This window comes from Sorex fumeus, unplaced genomic scaffold (genome assembly GCF_029834395.1).
Source record: "Sorex fumeus unplaced genomic scaffold, SorFum_2.1 ptg000226l, whole genome shotgun sequence".
Lineage (NCBI taxonomy): Eukaryota > Metazoa > Chordata > Mammalia > Eulipotyphla > Soricidae > Sorex > Sorex fumeus.
This window is the reverse complement of record NW_026606283.1, coordinates 26,254-50,932: the sequence shown is the minus strand read 5'-3', so window position 1 is coordinate 50,932 and position 24,679 is coordinate 26,254. Positions and strand designations below refer to the sequence as shown.

Below are 24,679 nucleotides of genomic sequence, written 5' to 3'. Positions count from 1 at the left end.
CAGACTCGCCCGGGGTCTCCACTGTGCCTGAGGAGACTGGGGGGTGGGGATGGGGGTCACTTTCCTTCCTTCTCGGGTGTCAGGTTCAGAGGGCCCAGCCCTGCTGGTGTGGCCCAGCCCCAAGCTGTGTTCCTTGGCAATGCACGTGGGTGATGGCTTGAACTAATGCGCCAACCAGGGAACCGGGGCCTTGGGAGAGCTTGTGTGCGTGTGTGTGCGTGTGTGTGTGTGTGTCTTTGTATCTCTGTGTGTGTCTGTGTGTCTTTGTCTGTGTGTATGTCTGTGTGTGTGTGTCTGTGTGTCTCTGTGTATGTCTGTGTTTGTGTGTCTGTATCTGTGTCTGTGTGTGTCTATGTGTGTGTGTGTGTCTATGTGTGTGTCTGTGTGTGTGTCTGTGTGTGTGTCTGTGTGTCTCTGTGTGTCTCTGTGTCTGTGTCTGTATGTCTGTGTGTGTCTGTGTGCTTGTGTATGTATGACCATGTCTGTATGTACATGTATGCATGTATGCATGTGTGTGTATCTGTGTTTCTGTGTCTGTGTGTCTCTGTGTATTTCTGTGTTTGTGTGTCTCTATCTGTGTCTGTGTGTGTCTGTGTCTGTGTCTGTGTCTATGTATGTGTCTGTGTGTGTCTGTGTGTCTGTGTGTATGTCTGTGTGTCTGTGTGTGTCTGTGTCAGTGTCTGTATGTCTGTGTGTCTGTGTGCTTGTGTATGTATGACCATGTCTGTTTGTGCATGTACGCATGTATGCATGTGTGTGTATCTGTGTTTCTGTGTCTCTGTGTCTGTGTGTATGTCTGTATCTGTGTCTTGTGTGTCTGTGTGTGTGAATGTGTGTCTGCATGTCTGTGTTTTTGTGTGTATGTGTCTGTGCGTATGTTTGTGTGTGTGTCTGTGTCTGTGTGTGTCTGTGTCTGTGTGCGTGTGTGTGCTTATATGTGTGTATGTGCGTGTGTGTGCATGTGTGTATGTGCGCACATGTGAATGTGTGCTTGTGTGTGCATGTAGGTGTGTGTGTATTGTGTGTGTGCGTGCTTGTGTGTGTCTGTACGTGCATGTGTGTACGTGCGTGTATCTGTGTGCGTCTATGTGTGCGTGTGGGTGTGTGTGTGTGCGTGTTGCCAGGCCCGATGGCTATTCCAGCACGCACCTTGGAGAATGTCCCTGCTGAGGAGGTGGACACATTATTCCAATCAACAAGTCACCCCGCGAGTCACAGCTAAGCCCGGGTGGGGTGGGTGGAGTGGCTGTTCCCCAGCCCTCTCGGGGGGGGGGGCTTCTGGGTCCCCAAGGAAAGGGCAGAGGGCAGGGCAGGAGGGGCGGGGTGTGTGGTGACGGTTGGGGACCGAGGGCCACCCGCCACCACTCAAGGGCCGTGTGCGCCGTCTTCCTCCCTAAGCCTCCCAGGATGCACAGTCAGTACGCCCGGCTGCCAACACATGTGGGACCCCATCCCGCAGACCCCGGGGAGCTGGCCAGCGGCCGCTGTCCCCGGCCACGGAACCTTTGGTTCCATCTGTGTGCATGCGTGTGTGTGTGTGTGTGTGTGTGTGAGACCCCCTGCTCCGCCCGGCTCCCGTCTTTTGTTCCTGCTCCCCCTGTCCCAGCCGCCCTCCGTCTTCACACCAGCGCCACTATCTCTGCCCGACTCTCGTCCCTCATGGTCCAGCCTTTTGGCGTTGCTGCCTGTCCTATCCCGAACCCGTGTCCGGCTGTCATCTATCCCCGTCTCCCCGTCTTGGAGGCGACCCACACCTCTGGTCCCTCCACACCGCCCTGATAATGAGGCCGTCCCGTCTCCCTTCCTGGGATACACAGGGGGACCCCAAGGTGGGGGACCCACGCGGTGCTGGTTCAAGAATGGTCCAGGGACCTGAGCGACAGCACAGCAGGGAGGGTGTTAGCCTTGCACAGGGCTGACCCGGGTTCGATTCCCAGCATCCCCTAGGGTCCCCCGAGCACTGCCAGGAGTGATTCCTGAGTGCAGAGCCGGGAGTCAGCCCTGAGCATCGCCAGGCGTGACCCAAAAAGCAACAACAACAACAAAAATCAAGCACAACAATGGTCCACGGTTCTCTGCCTCCGGCTTCCAGCTACACCTGTCCACTCCCACCTCTGAGTGGACTGGGGGGCTGCTCCCTCCCCTCTGTGGCCATCTGACCCCGGCCCTCATCAGGCGGCCAGACAAGCTTCTTATTCTCAAAGGACTTTATTTAAATATATTTTCATTTTCTTTCATGGGACCAACAGTAGGAAAAATACTGACAAATACTATACAACTTTGACCATGTGTCTTCTTGAGGACGGGGTGGCCCCAGGGGAGGCCCCTGAGTGGTGGCCCTGGCCCAATCCCCCACTGAGGCACTCTCAGATCCCCCGGGCCTGCACCCCTGCCTGTGCTGGCTTAGGAAACCCCTCACGGTTTCGGGTCATCTGCCTCCAAGACAGGCCAGTTGGACCCCCGGGATGGTGCTTTGGGGAGGAAGGCGGATGCCGGAACAGAGCCAAGTGGGGACGGGGAGGAAGAGGAGACCCAGGTGGCATGGGGCGTGGGGACCCCCCACCCCCAAAAAGAAAAAAAAATGCCTTGGATGCTGTTTCCTGCATCCACGTATTCAACCAGAACCTGCAGCCGATCGGCTCTGGGGGCTGTTCTGAGTCCCTGGGGGGAGGGAGGTTGAGGGGAGCTGGGGGTGGGGAGAAGGCCCCCCACTCAGGCTCTCCCAGGCCCCGAGACGGTGCCTGGGTGGTCTTTGTGCCCCGCCAGGCCCCCCACCTGGCATGGTGACAGCTGGCTCAGGTCTCCATCCCCACTCCAGCCTGTTGCCACGGCAACCGTGTGTGCCGTATGGGACCCGGGACCGGGATTGACAGGCTCCAGCTCCCCATCGGGGAGGGGGACGGGGGGGGGAACGGGGGCGGGGCAGGGGTCCCAGCGGCGTGGAGGGCAGGAACAGCTGGCCTCTGGGCATGACCCTGAGCTCTGAGTAGGCGCCCAGGCCGCGACCCCCTGGAACACAGCTGAATGAGGGTGGCCCTGGGCGGCAGGAGGCATTTGCATGGCCACCTGGGGGCTTGGGTTGACAAGTCACCCGTGGGGTCCGCGCCAGCTTCGTGGGGTGTCGCTGGAGGGGGCCGCCACACACCATCCAGGGAACAGGGGAGCTGGCCGGTGCAGCCTCTGGGCATCCCAAACGGGTGACCCCTAACCATGGTGCCACGGGGGAGACTTCCCGTAGCTTCCTGGGTGCCCCGACCCCCCAACCACCCCTGTTCCTGTTTGCACCCCTTTCTGCAGAAGCAGTCACCTCCCCCGCTGGAGGGCTGTGATGAGGTATGAGTTAACCCTTGCAGAGCCAGAGGCCTCCATAGAGGCCCCTGACCCCAGCTCTGGGGTTTGGGGGAGACCCTCGTAGAACGCCAAACCTGCTTTCCTTCCTCCCCTCCCCCCCCAATAACTTCTGCATCTCTGCTGCAACTCACTCCATCCCCCAAGCCTCCTGCACTAGCGCCCAGGGCCCCTTCTGGGAGTGGGTCCCCAAGAACTTCCGGTCCCAGGTGGACAGGCCACCTGGCGGCCACACCTTCACTGAGAGCGGGGGCGAGGGCTGTACCTGAGGGGAGAGGGGTCTTGGGCCACGGTTCTAACAGGACCTTATGGTGAAGGGTAAGAGCTTTCAAGGAATCTTGAAACCTCCTCCTAATTTTCCTTCCAGGTCAGAGGTCAGCAGCCCAGGAAGGGGGGGGGGGCAGTACCGGGCGTCGAGAAGGTCCCAGGGCGAGGATTTCCAGTGAGAGGCTCTGTCGACCCGGGGGTGGGAATGTGACCTGAGAGGTACGTGGACTGGACAGCGCAGAAGGTTCCAGAAGGATGTCCGAGCGCCTGCTCGGGCCAGTCTGCCCAGGGCATGGGCCTGGCTGGGTACCACGTGGCCTGAGTCTGTGCCTGAGCCCTTGGCAGCCACGGGTGGAGAAGCTGAGGGTTCTCTGTGCTCCCCTCGAGGAAGGTGCCGGAAAGGCGGGGGGCTGGCTGAGTCTACACAGGAGCGTTGCTACGGGAGGGGGCGGCGGGCGTCCGGGTGGGCCGGGTGCTGGGACAGGCCTGGCGGCGTCATCCCCTCGACGGCCGGGAGTTGGGGCAGGCCCGGGCGTCCTGGTCCCCTAGACGGGCAGCGACGGCCTCTTCTCCAGCTGCAGGAGCTTGGGCTGGGCCGAGATCCAGAGGTCTTCCTCCGCCTTCTTCTTTTTCTTCTTCCTCCTCCTCTTCCCCTTCCGGCCGTTGCCCCAGCAGCAGTGGCAGCAGATGAAGAACAGCGTCAGTAGCGTCAGCAGGGGCAGCGCCAGCACCAGGCCCAGGCACACCGTGTTGTACACGCCCTCCTGGTGCTTGATCAGCACCGTGGCCCACAGCTGCTCGAAGAAGGCCCTGACCCGGCCCGAGGCCTTGGCCACGCCCACGGAGGGCCCCGGGGCCGGGGTCTCCATGCCGGCACCTGCGGGACCAGAGAGAGCACTCAGCGGCGAGCATCACTGCCCTGGATGCTTAGAACAGAGACTTCAGAAAGGGAGTCGGAAGGGGGGCGGAGAGAGCAGGGGCAGGGGAAGCAGAGAGAGCAGGGGCGCAGGGAGCAGGGAGCAGGGAGAACAGGGGCCAAATTGCAGGTTCTGTGACGGCCTCTGTCTCCTGTGTTTCCCTGACTTCTGCTTCCTGTCTCCTCCCCTGCCTCCACCCCTGCACTGGGAAAGCAGTCTCCAGGCTCAGTGTTGGGATGGGGGGTCCCCTGGATGGGGTCCCCCTCCTGTTCAGAGTTCCACCCTGGAGGGCCTTGAAACTCGGGGGCGTCTGCAGACAAGACGCAGGGGCTCAGCGCAGTCCAAGGAAACACGCGCTCTGAGCTTGGCCGGGCTTGAGTGCAGCCTGACAGGGTTCAGTTACCGCCAGTAATGTCTCCATGGTGAGACTTGTGACTGTGTTTGGTGCATAGAATACGACACGGGGAGCTTGCCAGGCTCTGCCGTGTGGGCGAGAGACTCTCGGTAGCTGGCCGGGCTCTCCGAGAGGGGCGGAGGAATCGAACTCGGGTCGGCCGTGTTGGCTGCGTGCAAGGCAGACGCCCTACCCGCTGTGCTACCGCTGCGTACAAAGAGGAGAATTAGAACTCGCCACCCCTCCCGTGGGCTGTCTGAGGCTTCTCACTCCCTCCCCCGCCATGGGCACGCTCCAGAGAAAACCCATCTCAGTGGCCCCATGGGCCCCGGCTATGGCCACTCTCTGCCTGCTGTCCAGACTCTAGTCTCTCCGCAGACTTCCCTCCCTTCTCCCGGAAGCCTTTGCTTGGACCCCAGATGCACTTGGGTGGTCCCGGTGCATGTGCTGTGTTCCCCTGCAGTGCTCCGGCCTGACCCTCAGCTCTGCAGCCCCGTTGGTGGGCAAGCCCTGCTGCGACCTGGGCCAAGCTGGTCCCTAAGTGCATTGAGTGACTCCAGTTGGAGGGCAGGGGGCAGGGAGGGAAGGAGGGAGAGAGAGAAGGAGGGAGAAGGAGGGGGAAGGAGAGAGGGAGAGAGAGAGGAAAGGGAGAGAGGGAGGGAGAGAGAGGGAGGGAGGGAGGGAGAAGGGCTTGGGGCTCTTCACGAAAGACGAGTAAGAAACAGGGGTGGGAAAGGCCTTCCAACACTCTAGCATAGAAGCTTCTAGCCTTTCGTTGAGGTGGGGGCTCAGGTGGCAGGTTTGGGGGTGGAGGGGTGGCCTAGGGAGGGAGTTTCTTCCCACTTGATGTATTTCTCTCGAGTCCTTTATTGAAGGAGGCTGTTGCCATTGGTATGGGGGTCGAGGTGACGTGGGGGAGGTCTGCAAGGCTCTGGGATGATGTTTGCGAGAGATCTCGTCCGGGGGCTGGAGCCATAGCACAGCGGGGAGGGTGCTTGCCTTGCATGTGGCTGACGTGGGTTCGATTCCCAGCATCCCCTACGGTCCCCCGAGCACTGTCAGTAGTAGTCATGCCTGAGTGCATGAGCCAGGAGTCACCCCTGAGCATCACCGGGTGAGACCCAAAAATTCAAAAGAGAGAAAAAAAAGACACCTCACCCCGTTAATAAGCGTGTTCTGGGTGTCCGATCAGCGTGGCAGTGCCACGTTAGCCGGGGCATGGGTTCACTAACGAAGAACAAAGATCTCGTTTCTGATCTCACAGAACTTCCAGTGTTCCGGGCCGTTATCATTCTGGAGGGTTTCAGATCAGAAGCGACCAACAGGATGGGTCGCTTCCAATCGAGTTGCTGCGCGGGCTGGGAGTGACGGGTTTATCTCAACGTCCCAGGAACCCCTTCGCCACTCCCTCCTGCCACCCCAGTTCCCTAGTTCTCCACCCTGTGGCACCTCAAATAGCCCGCGAATGAGTAGATTTCTTTCCTGAGCCAGAGCTCAGTCAATAATTCACTTCAGGACTCCTGGAGGTACTTAACTGGCGTCTGTTCTCCATAGAGCCACACAGAGCATTCATTAACACGTGGGAACCCAGTCTGGGGAAAATTCGATTAAAAGGTACTCTTTATTATTTTTTAATCTCAGAATTCTCTTCCAGGCCCCCGGGTTACTCGCCGAGCGCTGCTAATCTATAGTGTTTCATTAGTATTTATGAGCTGGGTGTTATTAGCATTTCTAGGAAACAATAAAATATCCCCTTGGTGGGATGAATGAAGAGTCATGAGCTTTGCAAAAAAAAAAAAAAAAAGCCACATATTCAAAGCACAGATTCTGTGGATTGTTGCCGTTATACAGTGTGTGTGTGGTTGGGGGGGGGGGTCTCTCCACACCTGGCAGAGTTCTGGGGGCCCTGGAGTCTCGTCTTTGCAGGCCCTGTGCGTGTCCTTGCATTCTCCCTGGTCCTGAAGACCCCTCACCCTTTGTGGGGGTTGGGGCGGGGGGCGTCTCCCCTCGGGTTTCAGCTGTTGGTCGACAGCTTCTGAAAATAGCCCCCCTGATCGTATCAACCAGCCGCGGGTGCCAACCCCCCACCGGGAGGGTCTGCAGGGAGGAAAGGAGAAAGATTAATTACTTGCGGTTTCCCTGAGACCAGCTCGGTCGTCTCTAGCGGGGCAGAGAGTCATTCATCCGTCCATCCGTCCATCCATCCTTCCCCATCGGGCAACCTGGGTGAGAGCAGAGAGGCAGAGATTGGGGCGGGGGGGGGGGTGGTGGTCCGGCTTTGAGGCCCACTGCCGCCTCCTGGCCCATCCCCTGTGATGACACAGCTCCCTGGATTCTTCCTAATGACACCAGGAAGGTGAGATAACCCCGGGGGGCCAGGAAGGTGGTTCAGTGGTCAGGGCTCAGCACTCTGTGGGAATTGGGAGGAGTCCCTGAGCACTGCTAATCTAGGGTCGGGGTCCTCAGCCAGAGGACCCAGCCCCCCCGGCCCCCCCATTCAAATGAGGCCTCAGCTGGCCTGATCCTTGGGGACCTCCTGGGCGTGCCTGGCGGCTGCAGGCCCTGCAAACCCCACCCGCCTGAGCCAGGGCTGTCCACGCCGCGTCCTTCTGGAGCCTGCAGGGAAATCGGGGGACAGCGTCCTCCCCACTGGCGACATGTCCTCCCTGTCCCCTCGTGCTAGGGGCCGGTGACGTGCGGACGGCAGGCGCTTCGAAGCCCCCGTGGAGATGCGCCCGAGTGTCGACCCCCAGGGCTGACACAGCTGGGAACGGCAGGGCAGGCCCAAGAGGGGAAGGCCTGGGGAAGGTCCGGGCGGCCCGGCCGACTGGCCCTCAAGTGCGAAGCGCAGACGCGGCTGGCGGCCAGTGTCTGCACTCGACATAGCTTCCCCCAGCCCTCAGGGCTGCTGGCGGGCGGGTGCCCGGGCTCAAGTGCTCCCCTCTCTCCTGCCGGAGTCCCCGCCCAGGGGCCAGGGATGCCGGGGCACTTCGGGCCGACATCACGTCCACTTGCGTCTGGCAAGGCCCCGGCTGGGCAGCAGGGCAGGCCCGAGAGGCCCCGGGCAGACGGGGGTGGGGCCCAAGGACCTGAACGCGGGCCCCGGGCCCCACTCACTCTGCTCTCGCCTCTCGGGGCTCTGCCTCTGGCGCCGTGGGAGCCCCCGTCTGTCCTTCTGGCTGACTCTGCCTGTCCATCTGTCTGTCCGTCCATCTGCCTGTCTGTCTGTCTGACTCTGCCTGTCCATCTGCCTGTCTGCCTGTCTGACTCTGACTCTGTCCGTCCGTCCGTCTGTCTGACTCTCTGTCCGTCTGTCTGAGTTTCTGTCCGTCTGTCTGACTCTGTCCATCTCTCTGTCTGTCCATCCTTCTGCCTGTCTGCCTGACTCTGTCCGTCCATCTGTCTCTCTCTCTGTCCATCTGTCTTGTCCATCCATCTGCCTGTCCGTCTGTCTGACTCTGTTCGTCTGTCTGACTCTGTCTGTTCGTCTGTCTGTCCGTCTGTCTGAGTCTCTGTCCGTCTGTCTGACTCTGTCCATCTGTTTATCTGTCTGTCCATCCATCTGCCTGTCCATCTGTCTGACTCTGTCCGTCTGTCTGTCTGACTCTGTCCGTCCGTCTGACTATCCGACTCTCTGTCCATCTGTCTGACTCTGTTCGTCTGTCTGTCCATTCTTCTGCCTGTCTGCCTGACTCTGTCCGTCCATCTGTCTCTCTGACTCTCTGTCCATCTGTCTTGTCCATCCATCTGTCTGTCCGTCTGTCTGACTCTGTCCGTCCGTCTGCCTGACTCTGTCCATCTGTTTATCTGTCTGTCCATCCATCTGCCTGTCCGTCTGTCTGACTCTGTCCGTCCATCTGTCTGTCTCTCTGACTCTCTTTCCATCTGCCTATCTGTCTGTTCATCTGTCTGTCTGTCCATCCGTCTGTCTCTCTGCCTGCTTGTCTGCCTGTCTTTCTGTCTGTCTGTCTCGCTCCCCGCCCTGTCTCCTGACCCGCCTGGGCCCCTCCGCCCCGCTAGCCCCGCAGCCCCCGAGGCTCTCCCCTGGGCAGCCGTGGCGCAGGTGGGCCTGGTGCCTCTTGCTCGCCAGAGCCCCGGGCAGCGGGAAGTGGCCGGTCCCGAGAGGGCCCAGCTCTGCGGCGATGAGGCCTGTGTGTGCCCCCCACCCGCCCCCCTGAGTGTGACGTGTGCAGTGGCGCCCACTCTCGCTCAATGCTAGACCCAGCCTAGGTCCTGCCAGGGCACAGCGGCGTGGGGGGACCCCCGCAGTCCTGCCCAGCCTGGGATGCCCCCCTGGGGCTCTCTCCCCAGCCCCGGCTCCATCCTCCTCCTTGTCTCGAGCGTGTCGGGGGCCACAACCCCCAACCTCCATTTCCATCATTTCTGGGGACCATCGGATGCTGCGAGGCCCTCGCCAACCCTCCTGTGCCTCCACCCCTCGACCCCGCTTCTCAAGTCTCCCTGACCCCCCTCTCACACGCCTGCCCCCTCCCCAGACACACCTGATCTGGGGACGGTTGCCTGAAGGGGCCTGTGGTGTCCCTGTCACCCCCTCAGGGCTCGGCAGGCAGGGACGCCCCCCCCCCCATCACTGCCTCAACACCGCCCCTCCCTGGAAGCCAGAAACCGTTACGGGCAGAGCCTGAACCCTGAAACCAGGCTGCCGGCCCTCACCCCCACCTGCGTCCTGCCCTCTGGCCTCTGGACACACCCGGGGGCTCTTTCCATGGATATTTCCAGCTTCTGTGCTGGGTTAGGGGTCTCGTGCCCACTGGCTCGTCTCGGGGGCCGGCAGTTGACCCTAGAATTCCGAGGGGGAAAAAAAACCCAAGCTGTTGACCAATGACCAACCTAGGTCACTCAGGGCAGTGGGCAGCCTGGGATCGCCCTCCCCCACCCACCCCCATCCCCCACTCCGCTGAGCACGGCTCTGTGCAGCCAGACCCAGCCAGGAACGTACGGCGGAAGGGATTAGTTGCGCAGAAATCCCTGCGTCACAGAAAACGGTGGGTCTCATCCTCCCTACGTGACAAGGAGCTCACGGTCCGGGCACTGTGATAAGCACGGATCCTTCGCTAATGACTCGACGCTCGAGTTCAGGTTCAGCAGCAAAGAAAATGAAATTGCTCCCTGGCACTCCGGGTCCCAACGATTCCATCTCACAATCAATCAAGGATTAATTAAGTCGCACCGGGTACTGTGGGGGGGGGGGGAGGGAACGGTGAAGGGCCCCCCCCACCCGCCCCGCCCCCTCCGCCTTGCTCTGTCTAGACAGTAGTAGCACCGTCGCACTGTCCTCCCGTTGTTCATCGAGTGGCTCGAGCGGGCGCCAGTAACGTCTCCATGGCGAGACTTGTGGTGACTGTGTTTTGTTTGGCATCTCGAAGACGCCACGGGGAGCTTGCCAGGCTCTCTCCGACTCGCTTCTGGAAAGAACACAGTCCCCACCCTGCTGAGCCGTTCTCTCGCCCTTCTTTCCTTCTCATCCCGAATCACATGCCCTTCCCGGGGTCCGAGTCCTGGATGCTAAGAGTCCCGTTTTCTCGGCCACCCCGAGCAACGGGGCGTCAGAAATGCATCAACTGTGGCTTCTGGAAAATTCCGGCCGCGCTGTGACTGAATCACGCCCGTTGATTTCGCGGCTTGGCGCGTCCTATGGGTGCCCTCCCAGCCAGCCCCTGGCCATCTCCGACCTTTCTTTCCCTAACAGCCCGGGGTCAGGAGGTGGCCCTCGGCCCTGAGCTGATGTGGGTGCTCCGAGTTTGGGAGGCTCTTCCAGAAACGGGAGTCGGGGAGTTGGGGGGCTGGTCCTTCCTCTCTCTTGCCACAGAAAGTCTGCTTGTGAGCTACCGAGAGCGAGAATCTATCCCCGTGTGTGTCCAGGAGTCGGACCTGAGTGTACCCATTTCCCAGATGGCAATACTGAGGCTCCCGTAGAGACATCTGCTCAGAACCACTCCCCCCTCCCATCCAGCCCTGAGCCCAGGGGACAGGGGTCCGGAGTCCAGAGCCTGTCTCTGGGGGGACGTGGGGGAACATACACTTGAACCGGATGAATGCCCCAAGGAGAGAAATGCGCCGCATCTCCTGGCATTGGGCTTGGGGACGGAAACCCCCCTCTGAGGGGGCTTCTGACCAATCCTCGAGCACTCCCCCTCTGCAGGCCTGGGATTCTGTTGGATTCTCTCTCACTGGCAGCCCTACTGATGCCCCTGGTCTTGTATTAGCAGCGGGGATTCGAACCCGGGTCTGCCACATGCCAGACGAGTCCCTTAACCCCCACTCAGTTCTGGAAAGCTAGTCTCATGGTTTCATTTTTTTTCCCTTTTTTTTTGAGGGGGGGTGTGGGCGCGGATTCCACCTGGCGATGCTCAGGGCTGACTCCTGGCTCCGCACTCAGGAATCACTCCTGGCGGTGCTTGGGGGGACGCTATGGGATGCTGGGGATCGAACCCGGGTCGGCCGCGTGCCAGGCAAATGCCCTCCCCACTGTCCTATTGCTCTGGTCCCTTCTTTTTTTTTTTCTTTTTTGTCACACCCGGCGATGCTCAGGGCTGACTCCCGGCTCCGCACTCAGGAATCACTCCTGGCGGTGCTCGGGGGACCCTATGGGATGCCGGGGATCGAACCCGCGTCGGCCGCGTGCCAGGTCAATGCCCTCCCCGCTGCGCTATGGCTCAGGCCCCTCAAGGTTTTTGATTCTTTTTTCCTCCTCCTGATTGATTGATGTCTCTTCTGCTTCCGTATAAAATTCTCAATCTTTAATCTTCGGGGGTTGGCCACGCTTCCTTAACTTCTGCCAGAGCCGTGAGGATTTTGGGGGGCTTTGGAAAGAAACTGTAACCACCCCCCTCCTTTCTGTATGCCCCTCTCCCCCCCAGCCCTCCCCCGGGGTCCCCACCGCGCTTACGAGGTCCACCCTTACGAGGTCCCTGGAGCGTTTGAAGCTGGCAGACCCTCTGCTCTGAGTGCAGGGGCTTGAAGCAGGCGGGACCAAGGCTGGCCATGCAGTGGTCACTGCATCTCAGTCCTGCTGACCCTACAAAGGAGCGTGCGGGAGCGCTCGGCCAGCAGAGGGCGCCGTGGAGAGCAGCAAGCTGGGCCTCCCTTCCTCTCTCCCTCCCTCCCCCCTCCGCCTCCCAGCCTCTGACCTTGGGCTCCCTGGGGAACTGCCCTGGCTGGGGAAGAGGCTGTTTTCGGCAACATCCTCACTGAGGTGCGGCTGTTGGTGGGCAGAGTTCGGCTTCCTCAGGGGTGTTGCAGGGCACAGACAGGGCACAGGGGAGAATTTGGAGAAGGGGAAATAGCTCTGTGCCGTGCAGGGTTGGGGACTGGAGCACAGCAGGGTGGGCACGTGGCTGACCCGGGTTTGATGCCCAATGCCTCATAGGGGCCCCCACGCCCAACACCCCAAAGGGTTTGCCACGCCCTGCCAGGAGCAGCACCAGGTGTGGCCCCCTAAGCCAAAAGAAAAAATATATATATATATATAGAGAGAGAGAGAGAGAGCACTGTCGCACTGTCCTCCCGTTGTTCATCGATTTGCTCGAGCGGGCGCCAGTAACGTCTCCATCGTGAGACGTGTTGTGACTGTTTTTGGCATCTTGAATACGCCCGGGGAGCTTGCCAGGCTCTGCCGGGCGGGCGGGACACTCTCGGGAGCTTGCCAGGCTCTCCGAGAGGGGCGGAGGAATCGAACCCGGGTTAGCAGCCTGCCAGGCCAACGCCCTCCCCGCCGTGCTATCGCTCCAGCCAAACATAATAATAAAATAAAATGCAAGGTGGAGGGGCTGGAGCGAGTGCACAGCGGGGAGGGAGTTTGCCTGGCACGCGGCCGACCCGGGTTCGATCCCCGGCATCCCCTAGGGTCCCCCGAGCACCACCAGGAGTGATTCCTGAGCGCAGAGCCAGGAGTCAGCCCTGAGCATCGCCGGGTGGGACCCAAAAAGCAAAACATAAATAAAAAAGCAAGGTGGGGGGTATTGAGGGGCCGGCGGCAGAGCTGACTGGGTTTACAGTGAGCTGGCCTCATCCTTCCCATGGGCGCGGCCCTCCCTCCCCAGTCCCCCTCCGCGAATGAATCACAGTCTCCGGCGCGGTGAGGCCGTGGCCACACAGTGCCCCCATTCAACCCCGCGTTCCGGACCACGCGCCTCCACGTGCTCGGCCACATCCTGCTGTCGGTTCCCACAACACCTGTTGCCATGGGCCCGGGGACACGTGGGCTGTTGTGGGTTGGGTGGGCCGGGCCGGGCCGGGCCGGGCGGGGCCGGGCGGGGCACCTGGGCAGGTTTTCTTTCTTGGCAGGCCTGAGCGGAGGCTCTGAGGTCACCCGGAACCGGGCGGGCGGAGGGGGGTGGAAGCCCTACCAGGAGGGAACTTTGTCCAGCGCGCTAACAAGCGACCCACACGACACCCCCTCCCCCGCGTCACATCCTCCGGGTGGAAGAGCGCACGGTGGGTGGGTGCGAACAAGAGGCTGGCCGGCGGCCTCTGCCACTCAGGGGAACTGCAGGAGGGAAGGAAGAGGTCCTTTGAGAGCTCTTAGCAGGAGCCTGGCTGGGGCCCACCCAGAGATGGAGGTGCTCAAGGCTGGATTAGACTAATGGGGGGGGGGGGCGTGAGTCCAGGGCAGTTAAAAGCCCATCAGAACCCCCGTCGGAACCGGCAGGCCCTTGGATGTCAAAAGCTCAGAGAGGGAGTTTGCAGAAACGCTCTCATTCCGATCATAGCTTCCCCCCTCCCCCGCAGGAATGCACCGGGCGGGCGGGCGGGCGGACTGGTTCCAGGCTCTGAGCCTCAGCCTCCCGCCTGCCCTGGGAGAGAGCAGAGGGTGCACAGGAGCTGGGCTTGGCCGAGCGTGACCCCCTCACTTCCGGCCTGCAGGCCAAGCCAGGCCCAATCAGGACATGACTGGCCGACTTGGACCAGGGGGCAGACAGACGGGTGGGGGGCGGGGGAAAGATTGGGTCAAGCCAGGGATGGTTCTAGAATGTCCCTCTAGAGCCGAGAATCACACGCGCTGCGGCGGCCACCGGTGGTGCTGCCTCAGAGGCCCTTCAGGGGGCTGGGAGGAGCCCCGAGCATCTGAGCATCTGTGGGTACCAGCCAGCATCAGGGTGCTCCCGTGTGCTCCCGGCTTTGTCTCCTGACCCCCCAAACGCTTATTCATCCAACCAACCTGCCAAGGCCCTGCGGCGGCAGCGTGGAGAAATGGGACCCAGGGTGGGCTCACTGGGCGTGGGGCACTGTCCAGCAGCCGGGGGCCAGGGGAGTGTCCCGTGATGCCCCACTTGGGGCGGGCCCTCAGTGCTCGGGAAAACTCCCCCTGCCTCTACTTCTAGTTTTGCCTTTGCTAAGTGTTATTTCTGTTCCCGGGGCTTTTTGCCGTAGGGGGCATGCATGACGGCATGGGGAGGGTGGGGGGTCTTCTAGTCATTCGGTCCCTTCCTCCCCCCAAGCAGGGCAGCGCTCACAGCAGTGAGTCCGTCCATCTCCCCCCGGGGAGGGGTGCGCCCACCAGGGTGAGCCCCAGCTGATACTCCCAAAGAAAACAAACACTGTCCTCCCGTTGTTCATCGATTTGCTTGAGCAGGCCCAGTAACATCTCCATTTTTTTTTTTTGAGACTTGTTACTGTGTTTGGCATAATGTCTCCATTTTTTTTTTTTTGAGACTTGCTGTTACTGTGTTTGGCATAACGTCTCCATTTTTTTTTTTTTTGAGACTTGTTGTTACTGTGTTTGGCATAACGTCTCCATTTTTTTTTTTGAGACTCGTCGTTACTGTGTTTGGCATATTGAATATGTCACGGGTAGCTTGACAGGCTCTGCTTGCCGGGCTCTCAGAGAGGGGTGGAGGAATCGAACCCAGCTTGGCCAGGCTGGCTGCGTGCAAGGCAAACGCCCTACCGCTGTTCTATGGCTCCGGTGCAATGGATACTGCGTCTGACTACGAATCGGGATCCACCCAAGGGGCTGGAAATTCTGGGAAACTTGCCCCCAGGCAGGGAGGTTTTTCTGCCCCCCCCCCCCTCCCCAGACTGGGCAGTCGCTGGGCCGGGTGTCTCCCTTCTTTCTGGGAGTGGGGAACCCGGAGACTGGGTCCCCGGGGGTGGACAAAGCGTGTCCGCCCTGCCGGGCGAGTTGTGACTAGCGTGTTCCACCCGCTGCCAGGAGGTTCGGGGCCGGCCGGGGAGGGGTGCCGCGCTTGCCAACCGCCTCCCTTCCCCCCGCCCCCCGGGGGTGGAGGAGGGACAGACTGGACAGTGATCTCCCTTCCCCGGGCGGTGTGACTGAGTCACCGTAATAAGACCAGGCCAGGGGCGGCAGCCCGGTGATGATTTATACCTGCTAAATATTAGGCCATTGAGACCCCCCCCCCGGGGGTGGGGCGCCCTGCTTGGATTCCGGTCCAAGGAGGGCCGCACGCAGGGAGCCCCCCCACGCCCCGCCCCAGCTCCTGGAACATTTTATTCTCCCACAGACGTATCTGGTTTGCAGTGGGAGCGGAGTTCCTGGGGCTTATAGCCTCTGTGCGTGTGTTGTGTGTGAGTGTGTGTGTGTTGTGCGTGCAAGTGTTCGTTTTGTGTGCACGCGTGTGTGCGTGCTTGTGTTGTGTGTGCGCGTGTGCGTGCTTGTGTTCCACGTGTTGTGTGTATACACGTGTGTGTGCTTGTATGCATACATCTGCACATGCGTGTGTGTGCATGCGTGTGTGGTGTGTGTTGTGTGCGTGTGCATATGTGTAGGATGGCATTGCTTGGTGCTTTCTCCCTTGCCACGAGGAGCTTAGGTTTATCAGGTCACACCCATCACAGTGCTCCCGAGTCACTCCCATTCCTTCCTTCCTTTATCTGCAGCCACTTCTCTCTTCTCTCTTCTCCAACCAGTTAATCAGCTTTTCCCCCTAATCAGTATCTGTTCATGTGTAAGTTCAGATCCTCCTAGGACATGGAACTCGCAAGTTCATATTGCCTCTCTCCTCTCCTTCTGTCTTTTGGGCAGTTCACTCTAAAGCAACGTCCTTTTTGTATAGATACAGGAAGACCGTTAATATCATGCTTTGTAACTTGGGGTTTGATTGGCTTTGAATATTACTCACTCCCGGGCATCTGCTTTCTCGACTTAAGCCTCAGTTGCCCTCAGTTCCTAGCATGCCCCAAAGCAGGGTCCTGACGAGGGAATGAATGGGCCCAGGGCAAGCGGTGAGCTACCCTGGCATCGAAATGGGCCAGAACAAAGTGCCACGATGCTTAACTGTAAGTTAAGAGATTGATCATAGGCAAATGCTGTCATGATCCAAAAGTAACAACAAGAATAGGACCCTGCTAGGGAAAGGAAAGACTATCTGGCCTGAGCACCGTAGTCTGAGATCGAGATGGCCCTAGGAGAGCCATTCTATAAGCTTGATTTATTTCTTACTGTGTCCATACAAAATTATTTATATCATGAATGCTTATATGTTTGTCGGACAAGGAGAGGAGAAACACACCCAGGATTCCGCTCTGGGGGGGTTGTCCTGCTGAGAGAGGATCTGTCCTAGAAGGGCTTTCCCGGAGGGAAGGAACTTGACCCCTGTGGATTGTGACCACACCTATGTGTCAGCCCCAGTCCCTCGGGCGTTGGGATACAGCGAGGCTGTAAGAGTGGGCTGGGGCATGGGCTCTAGTACTCCAGAAGCAGGAGAAAGGGGATCCAGATCCCAGAGCGAGGAGGAGGATGAAGGGGATCAAGGAGGAGAATGGAACCGCACGGGGGGAGGAAGAAGCAGGAGGAGAATCAGAGGAGAACGGAGCCGGGGTTGGAATCAACTGCAACTGACACCAGCCAGCCTGGCCCTCAGTTTCCTTCCTTCCCCCGCCCACCGCCATCGACCTGGGGGCGGGGAACGGGCGTGGAACTACGGGAGGGATAGAGCTGCTGCTGTCCTTTTGTGTGCATGTGTGTTGTGTGTGCATATGTGCGTACATTTGCATGTGCATGTGTGTGCCTGCATGTGTGGGGTGTGTGTTGTGTGTATGTGCATATGTGCATGTGTGTGTGCATGAGTGTGTTGTGTGTGCATGCATGCATATGTTGTGTGTGGTATGTCTGCATGCATGCACATGTGTCTATGCATGTGTGTTGTGTGTGTAAGTGTGCATTATTGTGTGCATGCGTGTGTTGTGTGTGCATGTGTGCTTGTGTGTGTGGGCATATGTGCATGTGTGTTGCATATGTGTGCATGCATGTGTGATGTGCGTGTGTTGTATACGTGTGTGCATATGTGCATGTGTGTGCATGAGTGTTGCGTGTGTGCGTGTGCATGTGTTGTGTGTCTGCGTGTATGCACGTGTGTTGTGTATGCATGTTTGTGTTGTGTGTGCGCACTAGTGTGCAAGCATGTGTACGTTTGCATGTGCATATGTGTGTATGCATGTGTTGTCTGTGTGCACGTGTGTGAATGTAAGCATGCTTGTGTGGGTGTGCACGTGTGCGTGTGTGTTGTGTGTGCACATGCGTGCATTTGCATGTGCGTGCATGCGTGTCTGGTGTGTGCGTGTATGTGCATATGGGCATGTGTGTGTGCATGAGTATGTTGCATGTGCATGCGTGTGTTGTGTGTGGTGTGTCTGTGTATGCACATGTGTTATGCATGTGTGTGCATGTGTGTGCTGTGTGTGCATGTATGCATGCTTGTATGTGCCTGCGTGTGCATGAGTGTGTTGCGTGTGTGTGTGCATGTGTTGTGTGCGGTGTGTCTGCGTGTATGCACATGTGTTGTGTATGCATGCGTGTGTTGTGTGTGCACTACTGTGCATGCATCTGTACATTTGCATGTGCATGTGTGTGCATGCATGTTGTCTCTGTGCACGTGTGTGAATGTAAGCATGCTTGTGTGAATGTGCATGTGTGTTGTGTGTGCAAGTGCATTTTTGTGTGCATGCGTGTGTTGTGTGCGCGTGTGTGCATGCATGCATACTTGTGTGCATGTACGCATCGTGTTGTGTGTGCACATGCATGTGTTTGCGTGTGTTCTGTGCATGTGTGCGTGTGCATGTGTGCATGTGTGTGTGCATGAGTGTGTTGCATGTGTGTGCGTGCATGCGTTGTGTGTGGTGTGTCTGTGTGTATGCACACGTGTTATGCATGCATGTGTGCGTTGTGTGTGCACACCAGTGTCTGTGATTGTGTACATTTGCATGTGTTGTCTGTGTGCATGTGTGTGTTGTGTATGTGCGTGCATGTGGTGTGTGTGTGTGTGTGTTCACACGCATGCGTGCCCTTGTCCGGTCCCACCAGCCAGCCGGGCTCTGGTCATTTCCTGTGGGAACCCCCGTAGTTCCCCGCCAGGTCTAGGACTTGGTTCCGCTGCGACTTGTTCTTGGTTCTCTTTAGTAACCGGCGTCCCACGTGAGCGCAGCCATCCGGTAAAAGTCGCCCATTTCCTGGGGCCGGAGCGATGGCACAGCCGGGAGGGCGTTTGCCTGGCACGCGACCGACCTGGGTTCGATCCCTGTCATCCCATAGGGTCCCCGGAGCACTGCCAGGCGTGATTCCTCAGTGCAGAGCCAGGAGTCGGCCCTGAGCATCGTTGGGTGGGACCCAGAAAGCAAAAAAAAAAAAAAAAAAACCCCACAAAAAAACACTGTCCTCCCGTTGTTCATCGATTTGCTCGAGCGGGCCCAGTAACGTCTCCAACATGAGACTTGTTGTTACGGTGTTTGGCATCTCGAAGACGCCCCGGGGAGCTGGCCAGGCTTTGCTGTGAGGGCGAGATACTCTCGGGAGCTTGCTGGGGGAAAAAAGTGGGAGAGCAGGAGCTCACGCCTGAGGAGAGCGGCCTGGCCCAGAGAGAGTCCCGTGGACACAGACAGCTGAGGGGACACGCAGGCACGGCACGGCCGCCTGGGAGTGAAGCTTAGTCACTCAGCCGCTCGGAAAATGTGGGTCCAGCTCATGAGACCTCCAGCTGGGCACATGCCGGGAGAGGTCTCTGCTGCCCGACCCCCCCCACCGAACCCTCCCACTGCCAGGTTAGACCCCGCTCTCTCTGCTGAGGGTCTCCCGCCCTGGGCGTGGTGGGGGTCCAGCACGTCTCCTGCCCCTTGGGGACGGGGGAGTTGTGAGTGCAGGTGGAACCCAGCTCCGGAGCTGGAGGCAGCCTCCTCCGAGGGCGGGTCCCTGGCTTCCAGCAAGGGGCCAGCAGGGGTGGGTCACCCAGGAAACACGGATCTGGGTCAGGGCTGCAGCCTGGGTGGCGGGAAGCCAGTGAGGGGGCGTTAGGGGTGGCCAGGAGGCAGCACCGGCCACTGTCTCGAGGGCCTCGAGGCCCTGGACGTCCAAGGGGAGCCTGAGCTCCCGCCTGGCCCAAGGGGGGGAGGGGCACGGGCCAAGCGCCTGTCCTGGCTGTGGTGGGTGGGAGTGGTCTCCTCTGGCTGCTGGCTGAGGGGGGAGCTCCAGGCAGACCCACACCTTGCCCCTCGGGGTGCCCCCTGGGGTCTGAGCTCCCAGCAGGAGGAGAGGGGAATCACTGACCACTGACAGGCCCAGCCCTGTCCTTCAGGGGAGGGGAGCCACCCACAACCTCCCTCCCCCGACTGTCGGACATGACAGGGGGCTCTGACACCCCAGGAAGGGGCCTACCTGTCCCCCTTCTCTCTTCTGTTTCATTTCCTTCCTTCCTTCCTTCCTTCCTTCCTTCCTTCCTTCCTTCTTTCCTTCCTTCCTTCCTTCCTACTTTCCTTCCTTCCTTCCTTCCTTTTTGGATCCCACCCGGCGATGCTCAGAGCTGACTCCCGGCTCTGCACTCAGGAATCCCTCTTGGCGGGGCTCGGGGACCCCATGGGATGCCGGGGATCGAACCCGGGTTGTCCGCATGTCAGGCCAACGCCCTCCCCGCTGTGCTATGGCTCCGGCCCCTCCCTTGCGTTTCTCAGCAGCCAGCTCCAAGGGGCAGCTGGCGGCCGGCAGCTGAGGGTCCCCACGGACCACTCAGTCCACGGAGCCTTAGTGCAGCATTTACTTCCGGGGTGCTGACCCTGGGAGCAAACTCATCCCAGAGATGAGACTTGGCGTGGATGTGGCCCCTGGAATCCAGTCCCCGCCCTGGCCCCCTGCACCCATCCTTGCCCTGGCAGTGTCTGTCTGCCGGCCAGGCTGATGTGTGTGTGTGTGTGTGTGTGTGTGTGTGTGTGCATGTTTGTGTGTGTATGTGTGTGTGCATGCGTTTATGTGCACGTGTGTGTATGTGCGCGTGTGTGCGTGTGTGTGTGTGTGTGCGTGTGTGTGCATATGTGTGTGAGTTGGGGGCTGGGTGGTCACGGGGTCCGGGGAGAACCGCGGCCACCCTGGGGAATTGCCCTGCAAAGCACTCACTGTCCACCCTTCTCTGGCCTCTGGAGGAGGGAAAGGTCGTGTGGTCTCTGGGGGCGCCCGGGCGGGTCCGAGCCCGCATTGTTGGCGGGGACCTCAGAGCCGGCGCCCTATCTGATGTGGCTGCCGGCCCGCAGGTCACAGGCTGGGGATGGAGGGCGGGAGGTGGAGGTTGGGCCCGCGTGGGCTGCGTATGCTGCGTGTGCGTCTCAGAGGTCAGCTGTGGGGGGCCCGGTCCCTGCATGGGTGCGGTGCTCTTTGGGGGGCGGCGGGGGGCTTCTGCTCTGACGGGGGCCTGTGTGCGCCTGTGGACTGTCCAGCCCTGCCTTCCGCTCTGTCCTTTGAAGTCTCTGTACCTGCGGCTTCTGTCCCCACAGCCCGTCCCTGCCGGGCGTCTGTTTGCACCCAGGGGGGCTTGGGTTGGACTCTGGGTGGGACAAGTGAGTCCGAGAGACCCCCACCCCCCACCCCCGCAAGCTGTCCGGATTCGCTCAAATCTGGGCTCAGTAATGCTGACGCGTCTTCACCCAGGACTGAGGACAGGGTCCCTGACACGTCGCTTCGGGCGCAAGTTGGGTGTCTACCAGGGGGGCCCCTGCCTGAGGCCCCGAGGGTCCCCACAGACCACTCAGTCCACGGAGCCTTAGTGCAGCATTTACTTCCGGGGTGCTGACCCTGGGAGCAGAGCGGTAAACAGAGAAGCACCCAGAAAACACCTGTGGCTGTAGAATATTTCAGACACTGGGGGTCAGTGCCAGAACACAGAAGGGAGGGGGCCGGCCTTGCATGCAGCCGACCTGGGTTCGATTCCTAGCATCCCATAGGGTCCCCTGAGCACCACCAGGAATAATTCCTGAGTGCAGAGCCGGGAGTCAGCCCTGAGCATCGCCGGGTGTGACCCAAAAAGCCAAATAATAATAATAATAATAAAAAAGAGGCAAGGGGGCTGGAGCGATAGCACAGTGGGGAGGGCGTTGGCCTGGCACGCGGCCAGGTTCGATCCCCGGCATCCCCTAGGGTCCCCCGAGCACCGCCAGGAGTGATCCCTGAGTGCAGAGCCAGGAGTGACCCCTGAGTATCACTGGGCGTGACCCAAAAAACAAAACAAACCAAAAAACTACACCCCTACAGCAATTAATCAGTTACCCTCTTAGAAACCAACTTGACCTCAACCAAAGGTTAATTAAAAGCTAAAGACAGAAAAATTACAAAGATCAAATCAATTACAAAACAGAAAGATACAGCAGCTTGGGCCGGATGGAGCGATAGTCCAGCAGGGAGGGCGTTTGCCTGGCACCCGGCCGACCCGGGTTCGATCCCCGGCATCCCCTAGGGTCCCCCAAGCACCGCCGGGAGTAATTCCTGAGTGCAGAGCCGGGAGTCAGCCCGAGCATCACCAGGTGGGGCCCCCAAACAAGCAAATGATAATATTCATGCAACAGAAGAGTTGTGTGTCTGGTTAAGTGGCCGCCAGGCCCTTCCACCCACATGGCCCAGCTGAAACTTGGTGGCTTCCAGAGGCTGAGATAAGTAACCTGAGGTTTTGAAAGTCTGTTTTGTAGGGCCTGGATTTATGGGGCGCGTGAAATGCACGTTCCCCTTCTCAGTCCGACTCGGTTACCTGTGGGTGCCCCCAGCCCTGTTTAAGGGATGCTGAGAAATTCAGAGTCTTGGGCAAGGTTGCTTAAGATGTATCTAGGGCATGACTAGAACCCGGGGCAGGCCTAGGTCCGAGTTCAAGACGTCCGTCCTCCACACCGGACGGCCTAGGGGCCTGCTCTGGGCCTGGGCCGCACCGGCCAGTCCTGAAGTGGGAAAGCGCTGCTCTGCCCAGTCCAGGAAAGTTGGGAATTCCTGGAAAATGATATCTGGGCATCGGTTTCCCTGGGTCCGCTGGTCGGGGCTTCCCGCGACTTGAGGCGTCACTCTGCTGAGTGTCCCAAGCAACCCTGGGAGTTGTTCATCGATTTGCTCGAGCGGGTGCCAGTAACGTCTCCATCGTGAGACCTGTTGTGACTGTTTTTGGCATCTCGGAGACGCCACGGGGAGCTTGCCAGGCTCTGCCGTGCGGGCGGGATACTCTCGGGAGCTTGCCGGGCTCTCCGAGAGGGGCGGAGGAATCGAACCCGGGTCAGCGGTGTGCAAGGCAAACACCCTACCGCTGTGCTATCGCTCCAGCCCTGCCTTAGGTAATTCCTGCATTTTCTCTCCCTGCTTGCACTGAAAAAAAAAAGTATTTTGGGACTTGGGCATCATACCTGGTAGTCTGAAATGCAATTCGGAGGGGGGGAGGGTCCAGGGTTAGACCTGGCTTCACTCTCTTGGGCCTGTCTCTCTCTTTCTACGTTGGCGACTGACTGCAGCCCTGCTCTGTCAAAATGCACTTTTTTTTTTTTTTTTGCTTTTTGAGGTTACACCCAGCGATGCACAGGGATTCCTCCTGGCTCTGCACTCAGGAATCACGCCTGGCGGTGCTCGGGGGACCCTATGGGATGCTGGGAATCGAACCCGGGTCGGCCGCGTGCCAGGCCAACGCCCTCCCCACTGTGCTATCGTTGTAGCCCCTGGAAATACACTTTCTTAGCCCAAATTTGCTTCTGTATCTGCCCCGTTCACCAGCGTGCGGCTCCTCCCGCAAAAACTGTCCCCTTATCTCCGGCGCACAGGGCCACCCACCCACTCCCGCTGCAGATGTTACCCTGGGTGTGTGTGTGTTGGGGTGGGGGGGGGGAGGGATGTTCCTTTCAATCACCCTACAGAGCCGAGAATCTTCGTTCTCTGAGCTGAGTCTGGGGATCAGGGCGGAGGGTCCCTGCTGGACCCTACAGGCTAAAAACTGACCAAGCAGGGAGGTTTCCCTAGTAGGCGCTGAGCAATCCCTAAACTTGGGGGCATGAGGAGAGGCGGGGATTCTCAGGGGAAGGCGGTGAGCAGATGCGGCCACAGCCAACACCAGAGGCCGCGGGAAAGGGCTGGTCACCTGGGCAGGCTCAGTCCTGGCACTGTGGGGCTGCCCGCGGGGATCACAGGCGGCGCCCAGCTTCCTTCTCGAGCACAGGAAATGGGAGCGTTCACGGGGGCAGGGGTGGGGTGTGGCAGGCCGGTGGCTGCTTCAAGGGCACTTGACCCGATCCGGCCACCCGGGACCAGGTCGCTTCTGGCCCTTTTTCCTCCACAAAATCGGGGCCGCCCGCCTGCCTGCCGGGGACCGAGTTTTAGTTTCCCTTTTGCTTAAGCGAGACGGTCATCCCTGCCCTCCAAACAGATGCGTGATTGCCAGCCGACCTTGGTCTCGGCGGCAGGGCGGGACGGGGGTTGGGGTTGGGGCCACAGGTGGGGTGGGGTGGGGCGGGGGGAGCGAGGGGAAGGAGGGAAGGGTCTCCATCACCCCCTGCGGACCCCCAAGCGGCTCCCAGCTGGGGATGGGCCCCCTGCGTTCGCAGACACTTCCCAGGTCCCGGGAGTGGGGGAGGGGGTCCGAGACCCTCATTCACACAGGTCCCAGGAAGGGGGGGTCTGAGACCCTCACCCACAAACTTCCCAGGTCCTGGGAGGGGGTCCGAGATGAGACGGTTCCTTCCCTTTCCCCAGGTAAACGGGCAAATTCCAAGTCACCTGCACTGGGCTGGCGGGTGGATGGCAGTTCGGGTGGCAGATGGGGAGGGGGGTCCCCCTTCCTGGAACCAGAGACCCCTCCAGCCGCCTGCCTGCCCAGGTCCCCGCCCCCAGACTGTCTTTGGCGGGGAACGAACGGAAACCCCGCCACTCACCTCCCTCTGCGCTCTGCTCCTGGTCCCAGTGGCTGCCGGGCCCTCAGCGGGGGGCCACCGGCCAGCCTCACATACCTGTGGTTCCGCCCCGCCCGGGCCAGGCCCGGGTGCCGATGTCAGACGTGGTGCGGTGCAGTGCTTCCCGCTGGGTCGGGCTGGCTAGCTGGTCTGTGCCCACCCCCGCGGAGCCCGGAGGGAGCCCGGAGCCCGCGCTTGGCACTAGGGAGCACCCGCCCCAGACACACCGCCCGCCCCGCCAGCGGGTCCCCACCCCACGCCCGCCCCCGGCCATCCCGGGACCCGCCTCCAGCCCCAGGTCGCAGCCAGTTCCCCAGGCGGTGGCCGGACCGGCCTCTGCCGCCTGCCCCAAGTGCAGTGAAGTCGACAGGACGCCCGTTCCTGGCTCTTTCTCTCCCTGCTCCATTTTCACCCCTGCAGCCGATGCCCCAGAGCCCAGGGCTGGAAGCTGGGTTAGCGGCCCTGAGGGCAGGGCAGGGGTTGCGGTGGGCCTGGGCGTGAGGGGACAGCCCTGATGACAGAGCTGTGACGTTGGAGTCTCCCCAGGGCGGGCTTTGCGGCTGGGCGCTGGGGGCTTGCCCTCCTGCCTGCTGGTGGTGTTTTGGTCCCT

The 24,679-nt window shown here is 60.2% G+C and overlaps 1 protein-coding gene across 1 annotated transcript; it reads right to left on the bottom strand.

The window, feature by feature from the left end:
• Positions 1-4,160: 4,160 nt before the first annotated feature.
• Positions 4,161-24,192, bottom strand: KIAA0040 (KIAA0040 ortholog). Its single transcript, XM_056108610.1, has 3 exons — positions 24,127-24,192; positions 7,055-7,148; positions 4,161-4,492 (listed from the first exon to the last, which is right to left on the bottom strand). The coding sequence occupies exons 2-3, from the start codon at positions 7,104-7,106 to the stop codon at positions 4,161-4,163; spliced, it is 384 nt and encodes a 127-aa protein (XP_055964585.1). The 5' UTR covers positions 7,107-7,148; positions 24,127-24,192.
• Positions 24,193-24,679: the final 487 nt, after the last annotated feature.